The following is a 12,296-nucleotide window of genomic DNA, read 5'->3' on the forward strand; positions in this document are numbered from 1 at the left end:
TTTTAGCAACATCAAGGCCTTAGGAGAGTCCCAGGCCAGCTTCCAGCTATCAGGGGCTGCGTTTCTCTTTCTCTTTCATCATCTAGAAATGATCACTGTTTTCCCACCAAGGCTTGGCAGCCCGGTATTTAAATATTCAGGCCCTCCCTGTACTCTGACCCAGTCACACCCAATCTGCAGAACCAGCCAGGCCAGGGAATGTCATCACTGGCCGGGGCTGTGTGTCTCTGTGTGTGGTTTTGTGTACATGTGGCTGTGCCCGCCAGAAATTCCCTGATAAGATGGGAAAGAGGCCAGGGGCAGTCTTGCTTCACCTCAGGGCCCGGCACCTTTCTGCCCAGAGAGCAAGGCACTGGGATTGCATCTTGACAATCTCTAGGGCTGCGAGTGTGCCCAGCTTTAGGTGGAGTCAGGGAAGGACGGAGGGGATATTGCAGCAGCCAGACCTGAGAGGAGCGGGAAAGGGAAGGGGTAGTGGGGGAAGAGGGGGGAGAGTTCCTTTGTATAAATGAGTCTCTAGAGGAGCTGCTGATTTTCCTTCAAGGAAGCAGCCTGCAGTAGGTCGCCGTGGGTTCCCCACCCCCATCCCTTTCTGCTTTAAGCCTCTTGTCTCCAAAACAGGCCCTGTTGATTAGCACAACAACAAAAAAGTCACACATGTTGACCTCATCCTCCACTAAGAGGCTTGCTCTGATTCTTTTCCAGTCAAACACGCTTCCTTCCCTCAGGTCCGTCTCACCAGCTAAAGTATGAGGACATCTTGCGTCGTGCTTTACGGGTGGCCAGGCAAACACTAGTACCAACATCAAGTGGTGCCGTGGTACCATCAGACATGAGCTGTAAGATGGCAAAGAAAAGCGAAGTTGAAGTCAAGCGGGTGAGCTGCGAAAGCTTGATATGTTGGCACAGCCCCAACTGTGCAGGGCGTGACTAGCCCTGTACTGCACTGTGCTGTGGCCCAGCTAATCACAGGCCAGCTACCAAGGGCCAAACCTCAGCTGGCACCACTCGTCTGTTCAGTCAGAAATTGATCTTGTGGAGTTCCCATTGTGGTGCAGCGGAAACAAACCCAACTAGGAACCATGAGGATTTAGGTTCCATCCCTGGCCTCGCTCAGTGGGTTAAGGATCCGGCATTGCCGTGAGCTGTGGTGTAGGTCACAGACACAGCTCACATCTGGCGTTGCCGTGGCTGTGGCGTAGGCCGGCAGCTCCAGCTCCAGTTAGACCCCTAGCCTGGGAACCTCCATATGCCACAGGTGCAGCCCTAAAAGAAAGACAAAAAAAAAAAAAAAAAAAGAAAGAAAGAAACTGGTCCTTGTGATTCTTCGGGGCCTAGACAGCTTAAATGCATCCGTGATTGAGTGGCGAGTCGTGGCAATGGGTGAAGTGATGAGGGTCTGATAACCCGGATTACAGAGAACAGAGGCTACAAGACAGAGGCTCACTTTTATAGTAAACCCTGTTATCCAGCATCATTCAACCAAGTGACCTAGCTCTTGTCAGCACTTTGCAGGGTTTTAGGGGGTAGAGCTCGTCATCCCCATCCTGAGAAAAAGGTCTCTGCTCTGGGATATCTTGTGATCAATTTAGGGAGCAAACACTAATAGTGCAGAGAATGGTCTAAAGAACAATCAAGTTCAAAGGCAGAAAGTGCAATTGGAATTCAGAGATGAAATCATGCGTGGGCACTAGTCCAACTGGTACCACGTCACCATGGAGAGATTTCATTTGGGCCTTGAAAGATGAGCAGGATTTGGAAATGTACGAGGTAACAGGGACAGTGTTCCAGATGTGAAAAGCACGAACAAAAATTTAAAGGTGGCAATGATCCAGATGTGGACATGCACGTGAGGTCATGGGAGAGGAGACCCACAGCGCAGAGTGGGCTGAGGTCAGGAGTGCTTCGGAAGGCTTTGCACTTGATGTGGTTGGTGACAGGCAGGCAGTGTACATTCGTTAACATGGGTGAGGAGAGGGGACAGGGACCAAGTGATGCTTTAGGAAGTGATCTAGCAGCAGTGGCTGACTGTGGATGGATGCTCTGATTGATCTCCACTCTTGGTGTGTCCACAGTGCTTTGTGTGTCTTCCTAGGGCCACACCTGACTGTATTATACGTCTGTGTTCACACGTCTGCTTTCCTCACTGACACCAGGTGCTCCTTAAGAGAAGAGGCCATGTTTTCTCCATCTTATTATTGTGCCATCTACCTGGCTCATAGTAGGCACTCAATGAACACTGAACAGATCGTTTCATTTTCATGAATGAATTATTGTGACATTCCATACAAGGATGACAACTGTTAAAGAATTCGACTACACTGCACATAAAACAAGGTGAATCACAATTTGATTTTTTAAAAAATATGGTCTGTGAAATGCTTCAGGATCTTACAGTGTCTTACCACCCACCATCTTTGTAAGTAGTAATTACCGTAAAAGTCCTGTTTCACAAGACACTAGATGAGTTTTCTACCTACGGATTTAGATTATGTTATGTATCAGATCATATTTCACTAAACCTGTATACATATAGTAAGAACATGATCTAGTGTAGCTAATTCTTCTTCTTTCTTTCTTCCTTTTTTTTTTTTGGCCATACCTGCAGCATGTGGAAGTTCCGGGCCAGGAACCAAACCCATACCACAGCAGTGGCCTAGCAGCTGCAGTGGCAATGCCAGGTCCTTAACCCACTGTGCCACAAGGGAACCCTTGCAGCTAATTCTTAAAGTGAACATTTGTCCTGTTCCAGTGTTCAGAAGGGATTTCACTGTAGCTGCAACTCCCTTTAAACAAACCAAATACTGGAACAAAATCCAGCCTTATAATAATGTTTTAATAAAAATATTCATAATAGGGCTCTTGAAAGTAGTAAAAATTTCCTCTTAATTGAACTAAGATTTGATTTTTACATTAATAGTCTACAAATAACAAATGCTAGAGAGGGTGTGGAGAAACGGGAACCCTCCTATACTGTTGCTGGGAATGTAAATTGGTACAGCCACTATGGAAAGCAGCCTGGAGGTGCCTCAGAAAACTAAAAATATGATCCAGTAATCCCACTCCTGGGCATATATGCAGACAAAACTGTAATTCAAAAAGATACATGTACCCTATGGTCATAGCAGCACTATTCGCAATAGCTAAGACATGGAAACAATCTAAATGTTCTTTGGTAGATGAATGGATTAAGACGATGTGGTACATATACACAGTGGAATACTACTCAGCTATAAAAAAGAATGAGAGAATGCCATTTGCAGCAACATGGACGCAAATAGAGATTCTCATACTAAGTGAAATCAGAAAGAGAAAGACAAATGCCATATGATCTCACTTATATGCAGAATCTAAAATACGGCACAAATGAACCTACCTATAGAACAAAAACAGACTCACAGACATGGAGAACAGACTTTTAGTTGACAAGGGGGAGGGCGTGGGATGGACTGGGAGTTTGGGGTTAGTAGATACAAAGTATTACATTTAGAATCAATAAGCAATGAGGTCCTACTGTGCAGCACAGGGAACTATATTCAACCTCTTGGGATAGACCATGATGGAAGACAGTATGAGAAAAACAATGTGTATATACGTATGACTGAGTCACTTTGCTATACAGCAGGAAATGGCACAACACTGTAAATTAACTATAATTAAAAAAATTAAAAAGTAAGACTTGATTTTTAAAAGTTAAGTAATTTGAAATGCAAAAAATGAGTTGATTTATGCAACTCTGACTTCTGTTCCCAGGAAATCAGCTGTAAACTGAGGCATGCCTATAAGCCTATTGGAGATGAAAGGGGCAGATTTCTAGTTTGGGGGACTGTGGGCAGAGGAGTCGAGAGACCATGATCCCTCAAACAGACTCCAGGCTTACCCATGAAGCATCAGGTCTTTGAACCTTTGTTTCTGCTTTCAGTAAATGTCGTTTCTGTCCTCCCCTCCCACAACCAACCCAGGTCTGGGCTGGGGGTTATCCACGGGAGTTGTCCCAGGAACAGCCGAGTCTAGTCCGTGTGCCTATGTGTGCATTCATTCAACGATTTACTGAGCACCTGCTATGAGCCAGAGCCTGTGCTAAGCTCTGGAGAACTAACCACAGGCATGGTTCTGGCTGCCGAGAAGCTGCAGAGCAGCAAGGAGACATGTAAATAAGGACCAGGCTCAGAAGGATCAGGCACGTCTTCACTGAGACCAGGACCTTGCCTGGAAGGGAGGACGGGGGTCAAATGCTGCGGACAGAGGCCACAGCACATCCAAACAGAGGTCTGGCGGGGCGAGGGACAAGTTTGGGGAACTGGCAGAAGCTGGGAGTGCAGGAGGGAGCGGGCGGCTGAGGAGGCCCCTGAGCTTTGGGAGTGTAGCTCTCTGACATGCACAGCCTCCCTCCCTTCACCCCCTTGCTCCCTGTCATGGAGAAGAGAATTTAATTTAGAAGAATCAAGTTTTATTCGGTGACGTGAACATTAAGAATTTGCCTACATGGTTGAGACATTCAAAAAGGACCTGATCATTCATACTCATACATACAGAGGAAGGCTGCGCAATAAAAAATGCTCCTTTACCCATCCGACTGCTGTCAGGGACGGCGAAGCGCCTGCCTATTGCACAAGGGCCTTCAGTCCTCATGAATGTTGAAGAGCTTGGCTACTTCATTGAGATCTTCGTGCTGCTCGCCGTCCTTAATGATCTGAGGGAGGGAGGAGCAAGGAGTCTAACTCAGTCCATGTGCGTGCGGGCCGGTCCCCACGTCACTCTGGACGGGATTGCGGGAACGGCTCCCTATGCAGCCCGAGTGCCACGGCCCTGGACCCCCCGGCCAAGGCCCGAGTGAAGCAGAAGCATGGCTGGGCCAAGGCTACACCCCTGTTCTGCTCAGGCGCAGTGTGACCGGGGCAGGCAGCGTGCAGCGGGGCTCCCCGTGAAGTCACTGGAGCGGTTTCTGCCCGCACGCCCCTTCTTCCTCTCAGAGCTCGGACGGGCACCTACCTTCCTCGCGATGGGCATTCGGTTGAAGACGTTCCACAGCACGATCCCTACCACCACTTTGTCCCGGAGGTAGAAGATGACGCCTTTGCCGTAGTCCTCCCCTTGGGTGGGGGCCTGGGGGACCGCAGGGCTGCCGACGGGCAGAGTGATTTCTGGGGCCTCGGACTCCGTCTCACTCTCTGATCGGATACCAGTTCCTGTGGCCAACCCCCCAAAACAAAGGAGCAAAGGCAAAGCAAAACAAAGTCAGTTATTATGAGCTTCGAAATTCTAGAAGGCAAGTATCTTTCAACACCTGCTCCAAGCTGTTCTAGATGATTCGGTTGTCTATGCTGCCTCAGGAAACACTGGCCTTCTTCAGCCCCTCTCCATCCACAAAGCCAACAAAAGCTCTTCCTCGCCAGTTCCTGGGCACTGGGTCAGTCTGAGCCCAAACTTCCTATCTCAGTCTCAATTTTCCCTATGGATAGTTCCTGGTATCTTTTTTCAAGCCACAGGAGACTTGCTCTTGGCCTCTGAGAAACATTCTAGAGCTACATAGTCAGTACAATAGCCACTGGCCACATATAGCTATTCTAATTAAAATTAACTCAAAATTGAAGTTCCATTTATTTTATTTGACATTAAAATATAGAATTCAGTGCCTCATTTGTCCTAGCCACATTTCAAGGGCCAGAGAGCCAATGTGGCCAGTAGCTACTTTACTGGACAGAGCAGAGACGGAACACTGCCATCCCAGGAGAAAGTTCTCTTGGACGGCACTGCTAAAGAGACACTCTGGCCAAAGCACCAGAAGAGGGCTCTTTCTCTCCTGGAGAACCACCAGGCTTCAAGTAATACTGCTCAGTGGACAGAGTAGTGATCTGGAGTTTACAGGTCCCTGGGCCCCTCTCCTGGCTCCGCTTCTCAGGAGAGGTCAGAATTAAGAAATGGGTATCTGTCATCCACTTAGCTGACCCAGGAAAAGGACCTCGTATCCATATATTCACATGATACCTCACTGTCTCCTTGTTAAAGAACAACTTGTCCTTGAAACGCCTCTAACAAGAGCACACAGAGGTGAAATAACTTCAGCCAAGGTCACGGAGGGAGAGAGAAGAGGCCTAGGAGTTAATGAAAGAAATGTGTGTGGGAGAAGTTCATTCTGAGAGAGGTGTCTCCCGTCTAGAGAAAGCCTGGAATGAGAGGCAGCTCAGAAGTGACAAATGCAACTGGAGGCAGCTCAAGAACCACTCCGCCCAGTTCTTCATGACCTAGGACCTGAGGAGGGTAGCAGGTCCCGAAGTAAGGTTCTCAGGCCTAGTTACTGGGGAAGGAAGGGAGGGAGGGAGGGAGGGAGTTCCCCTTGTGGCTCAGTGGGTTAAGAACCTGACACAGTCTCCACGAGGATGCAGGTTTGATCCCTGGCCTCACTCAGTGGGTTAAGGATCTAGCATTGCCATGAGCTGTGGTATGGGTCACAGATGAGGCTGGGATCTGACGTTGCTGTGGCTGTGGTGTAGGCCGGCGGCTACAGCTCTGATTCAACCTCTAGCCTGGGAACTTCCATATGCTGCGGGTGTGGCCCTAAAAAGACAAAAAAAAAAAAAAAAGAGAGAGAGAGAGAGAGAACGAGAGAAAGAGGCAGGGAGGGAAGAAGAAAGCCACTGAAAAAGTTCAGTTTTCCTCATCACACAGGTCTTCTCAGTCCCTTGAGACAAAGCAGACTACAGAGTTGTTGAGTTAGCCACTGCCCAGAGTCTAGGACAACACCCACAGTATCTCAGCCTACGCTTTGACCAGGATATCTGATTTCGCCAGCTCTTGGACCACTAAAGACTGAGAACTCTGGCTTTGGTTTATTTTAAAGCGCACCATGAAGAGAGCCTTTCACTGACGGTTCCCTCCGGCCAATACAGAAACCCCTTGTTCAGGAGGATTTGGACCACAGCTTCTGAACGCTCTCCCAGGAGATGTGGTTGGGCCTCCTTACCTGACTGCTCTGTGGCAGATTTGGGGTTGTCTTGTGCAGTTGCTTTTGCAAAAACACCAACTGTAGGCAAACTACTGTCCACAAGACCGATAGCTTCATAGCCAACATCAGGGCCCAAATCACTCCTAAGGAAGGAGAGAGGTGGTCTGTCAAAGGACTGCAAGGAATGACGCGGCAGAACGTTTTCTCTAAGATGCTGCACTTTCTCACCAAAGAACCTGGTATGTGTGACAGCAAGAGAAACGCCAAACTGATCTGTTGCCTGCTAGGGTATCCGGGGACAAGTGCGAGAAAGCATGGTTATCTCGAATAGCTTTAATTTTCCTTAATAAGCCAGTCTGCGTATCGCACACCCATACGTATCCATGATCTACACTTCCTCAGATTTAACCATGCATCTATCCTACATCGTATTTGGGAAAAGATGGGTGCTCCACAGTTACTATTCGCTACCTTCCTTCACCTCTTTGTTAAACTGCCTTTCTTCTTTTTTGGCCTCACCCAACGTGGAGGTGACCTATACCGCAGCTGCAGCAATGCTGGATCCTTAATCCCCTGTGCCAGGCCAGGGACCGCAGAGACAACGCTGGATCCTCAACCCAGTGCACCAGCTTGTTGGGAACTCCAGAACTGCCTTTCTGAAACTTTCAAGAATGTTTCATATTTATGGAGTTTAGAATCTGAGATATTTTGCAGTTTTATTAACTGACAATATTTCCTCTTAGCCTTCATTTTTCAAGGCTGAAATTCCTTCTATAAAGAGGTACCTTTACCCACTTGGACATTTTATGTTTGGTGTTCTTCTTGGAAACTTTTCCTATCATCATCATACTGTTACTTAACATGCTAAGAACTTCACAGAATGTTTGTGGCCCAGACACACCAGGGCTTGGTAATCGTCTAAGTTGCTTGAGCCGTTTTGTTTCTGGTGCTCTACATTTTATCTTCTTGGCCCCAGAGGCTCATTGGACTGATGTCTTCAAGGAACAGTCTACAATGACTTCTTGGCTACTGTTCCTGGGACGTAACTGATAACTGTATAGCTATAAACTATTTTTTCCCCTAACTGCATTAGCCTACACGTGTTTACTATGAAACCCATCTGTTTTGCTTTTTGATGCCCACTCATGAAACTGTGTGTGATTGTCCTAAAGTGTATTCCCATCAGTTGAGAATTTCCCCAACAGAAACCTCTTTGAGCCTTCTGAAACCTTGAAGTTTTTGTTTGTTTGTTTGTTTAGGCCATACCTGTGGCATGCAGAAGTTCCTAGGCCAGGGAACGAACTTATGCCATAGCAGCGACCAAGCTGCTGCAGTGACAATGCAAGGTCCTTAACCTGCTGCATTACAAGGGAACTTCAAACTTTTTTTTTTGGCTGCAGCCACAGCATGCAAAAGTCCTTGGGGCCAGGGACTGAACCCATGTCCTAGCAATGACAAGGTTGAATCCTTGACCACTAGGCCACCAAGGAACTCTGTACCTTGTCTTTCAAATCAAAGAGATGAGCCAAACAGGGTCAGCTCTGGTATTCAGGAATGTCCCTCGCTAGCTTTGTGCTATCCAAAGATCTGCCTATACATGTCTGACTTTAAATTGCTGATCTTAAGGGTTACAGTTTTGGGCTGCCTTTTTTGTCATTAGGTTGGGCTCATTAGAGTTAGCAGCAAAGAGCAAATAAAATATCCTGCCACCTGTATCTAAGAGCACACTTTTGCCCTACCTACTTACTGTAGCTTGAACTCTGAGCTCTTTTAGCAGAAGTGCTAATGCCACCTCCATTCATTCGCCTCGTCTAACATGTCAAATGGAACCCTTTTACCAGTAGGTGGCTCGGGGGTAGAATGCATAGACACGAGATGGAAGTTTTTCACCCTTTATATGAAGCTAACTGGCCCACAAGGAAACCAAGCCATGTAACTCTGGATCCAACTTGGTGTTCTAACCAATTGAGTCTTCAAGGCACAAAACTATTACCAGAACATTGACTGATGCCAGTATGGCTTAGCAGCTCCAGTCATATTTTCTCCAGCCAATCTTCCACTCACAACAGCGTGATCATGGTGTTCTACTCGCCTCCTACCCAACTTTATATCGTAGAAACATGCGGCATCTCCTGCCTTTGGAGACAAATACATTACATGAGCACATGATAAAAGCAAGTTAAAGACAGCACATAAACTTCTGGGGCTCAAAAAATGCTTGTGATGTTAACTAATGTTTTCTGTCCACAGGCCAGAATCATACCTATACTATGCAAAACAGCTGAGGTTCCATTTTTTTTTTCTTTTTTGGTGGCACCGGCAGCATATATGAGTTTCCAGGCCAGGAATCAGATCCTTAACCCACTGAGCCACAGCAGGAATTCCTGAGGTTCCCCTTTTAAAAAAACACCCTGCGCCTCCACAAAGTGAACCTAAATCTTCCATGCTCTAGCTTACACCTATTTCTTCTTATTCTGCTCTTAGCAGAATCAGGATATTTTATAACCATGATTTGCAGAATATTCTTTCCTGTGTAGAAACCAGTTTTTAGATGTGACTGCTTCTTACCTAGAAATCTTTTCCAAGATAAGATGTTTTTGGTCATTCGGCATCATTCATTCATGCCTTCAGTCAACAAGTATGTACTGAGTACTTACTGCAGATACTTAGAGTAAAGCATTATGCTGTCTGGGCTGCGGAGACACACCTGACACAGACTTTGCCCATGAGGACTGTATAAACTAGCTGAGGAAGGGACGTTACTGTTCCTACAGTGTGCCTGCCATGTGACAGGTATGGAGTGAGTGAGCTCAGTGTTTCAAGCAGAGAGAGAGGCGCCAGCTGGAGCTGAACGAGGCCGGATTCACAAAGGGTGTGAGCTCGCTCACCCTTCATTCATCTTTGCAGCTATTCAGACACCACCAAAGCAACCTAAAAATCCAGCATGTGAGTAACAGTGAGATAAACTCTGATATCCACCTAATGGACTATTATACAGTCATTACACTATTTACAGAATCTGAAGCAGCATAGAGATAACTTACATTCAAATGCTAAGTGAGAAAGAAAAGAAAACAAATATTTATACATCCTATGCTTGCCATGACTGACTACAACAGAGGGAAAAAACTATGCATGAAAAAATGAAGGGAAGGAAACACACCCAAATATCAGTGGGTGCTGCAGGTGACTGGCCCTTTTTCCTTTTTGCCTGTGTTTTCCATACTGAGCATGTATTGCTTTTATGACAAGTTAAAAAAATCCAGTACACTTTGCCTTTAAAAAAAAAAAAGCTTTAAGGGAAAAACACCCTTCAAAGTTCCTATGGCCTCAGTTGCAGAGTCCACAAACAATACACTCGTAATACTCTAACAATAGGGAAATTACCTCACAGTTCCTACATACTAGAGTCTTGTTTGTGTCATAACAGATTTTTAAAAACAGCTAAAAATAGTACTCAAAGAAAGTGAAAATGGAGTAATTTTCCTTTCCAGAGAATGTTATAAAATTGCCTCATTCTCCATTCCCTGGACTTGTGTTCAGGCAAAAGGAACAGCAGATCAGTCTGAATGCTGTGCGCGTGCCTGCCAGGATGATGCTGATGGCTGCTGCCAACAGTGGAACCAGGAGAGCCCTACCCCTGTCCACATTTGTGGCTTCATTTCCTTTTCCAGGAGCCCGAGGCACGAGACCAGACTTGATCTCCTAAACCCAGCAGTTGATAAGTTTCTGCTCTCCACCCTTGGCCTCCACACATGCTGAGCCCATTTGGGTGGTTTCTGTTGAGCCTTCACATACCAAGAACCCAGGCACCGAGCCCAGTCAGGCCACTGTCGCATACTTACCACCCAGATGTTAGAGCGGGCCTGGAGTTCTGCATTGACCCGGAAGCCACCGAAATCAGAGTCTATTTCTAGTCCACCAGTCTTAGCCAACTCGACGTTGGGCTCCAGGCCCACAGCTGCCACTATATGGTCAGTTTCTACCTGAGGACAAAAAGAATTCAGTCAACTATCACAGTTTCCATGTATGCCTATGGACAGAGTAACTGTACATCATGGCATTAAGAATTGGGGCTTGGAGTTCCCATCGTGGCTCAGCAGTTAACGAATCTGACTAGTATCCATGAGAACACAGGTCTGATCCCTGGCCTCACTCAGGGGGTTCAGGATCCGGCGTTGCCATGAGCTGTGGTGTGCCACAGATCTGGCATTGCTGTGGCTGTGGTGTAGGCCGGCAGCTGCAGCTCCGATTAGACCCCTAGCTTGGGAATCTCCATATGCCGTGGGTACTGCCCTAAAAAGCAACAACAACAAAAAAGAATCGGGGCTTTACAAAGAAAGTCATTGGTTAACAGATTTTAAGTTCCATTTCATAAAGTGCTACCCTATCTACACACATACCCCTAATATCTAAACAGAAATCTGCCACCCTAGTAAGCTCTCAAAATCTGTGCTATAGACAGGAAGGGGCTATGGGAAATGGTTTCCAGGTGTTTATTCTGGCTCTCATCATTCCATTCTTTTTTCTTTTTACAGCCTGCACCTATGGCATATGGAAGTTCCTGGGCTAATGGTTGAAGTGGAGCTGCAAATGGGGCCTAGGTACACATTAGCCACGGCAACACCAGATCCAAGCCACATCTTCGACCCATGCTACAGCTTGTGGCAACGCTGGATCCTTAACCCAATGAGTGGGGCCAGGGATCGAACCTGCATCCTCACAGAGACAGTGTGGGGTCCTTAATCTGCTGAGCCACAAGAGGGAACACCATCATCCTTCTTATTTTAGTGGAGGACAGTTCATTCAGAAAATTATGGCAGGTTAATGTCGACTGCCAAGAACACTAATCTACTGGTATCAAGTGGAGTGAGAGTGAGGAAAGGGGAGGGCAGGGTTGCAAGAGCTTCTGGCAGTCTGTCTCCCCTCCTTACCTTCCGGCCATCTTTCAGCTTGATGAGTAACTTGCCACCGCTGACTCCAACTGATTGCACAATAGCATTGGGCAGCACCTTAACCCCTTCTGTAAAGGCAAATGAGACCTGAGGCTGAGCCTAGCACCTCATGACAACCAGAGGAGCTGACGAGAGGGATGCCTCATCAGAAAGCCAGCAACAGTGCGCAGGCAGCCCTGGAGAGCCACGAGCACCCACACCCGCACTTCATTTCCAGCACTTCCAGGAATCTGGGGCCTCAGATTCGGAACACCCGCATGAAGCTGGCTGACCGGAGAAAGGGGGAAACGTTTCATCTGCCAGCTGATAGGGCTTATGTCAGGCGCTCCCAAAGAAGCCAACTTTGCTTTGGTAGTGACTCAAGGCAAGAGCGGGAGCAGATGGAAGGAGTGTCT

The 12,296-nt window shown here is 47.0% G+C and overlaps 1 protein-coding gene across 2 annotated transcripts in view; it reads right to left on the bottom strand.

Moving 5' to 3' along the window:
- Positions 1-4,433: 4,433 nt before the first annotated feature.
- Positions 4,434-12,296, bottom strand: part of AIFM1 (apoptosis inducing factor mitochondria associated 1) — a 32,272-nt gene continuing 24,409 nt past the window's right edge. For both annotated transcript variants that reach the window (XM_047764472.1, XM_047764473.1), the window contains exons 11-16: positions 11,881-11,969; positions 10,792-10,932; positions 8,940-9,082; positions 6,965-7,089; positions 4,993-5,189; positions 4,434-4,693 (exon numbers count right to left, since the gene is read on the bottom strand). In XM_047764472.1, coding sequence (XP_047620428.1) covers positions 4,622-4,693; positions 4,993-5,189; positions 6,965-7,089; positions 8,940-9,082; positions 10,792-10,932; positions 11,881-11,969 — 767 coding nt within the window. In that variant the 3' untranslated portion in view covers positions 4,434-4,621. The remainder of the gene's footprint in view (positions 4,694-4,992; positions 5,190-6,964; positions 7,090-8,939; positions 9,083-10,791; positions 10,933-11,880; positions 11,970-12,296) is intronic.

This window comes from Phacochoerus africanus, chromosome X (genome assembly GCF_016906955.1).
Source record: "Phacochoerus africanus isolate WHEZ1 chromosome X, ROS_Pafr_v1, whole genome shotgun sequence".
Lineage (NCBI taxonomy): Eukaryota > Metazoa > Chordata > Mammalia > Artiodactyla > Suidae > Phacochoerus > Phacochoerus africanus.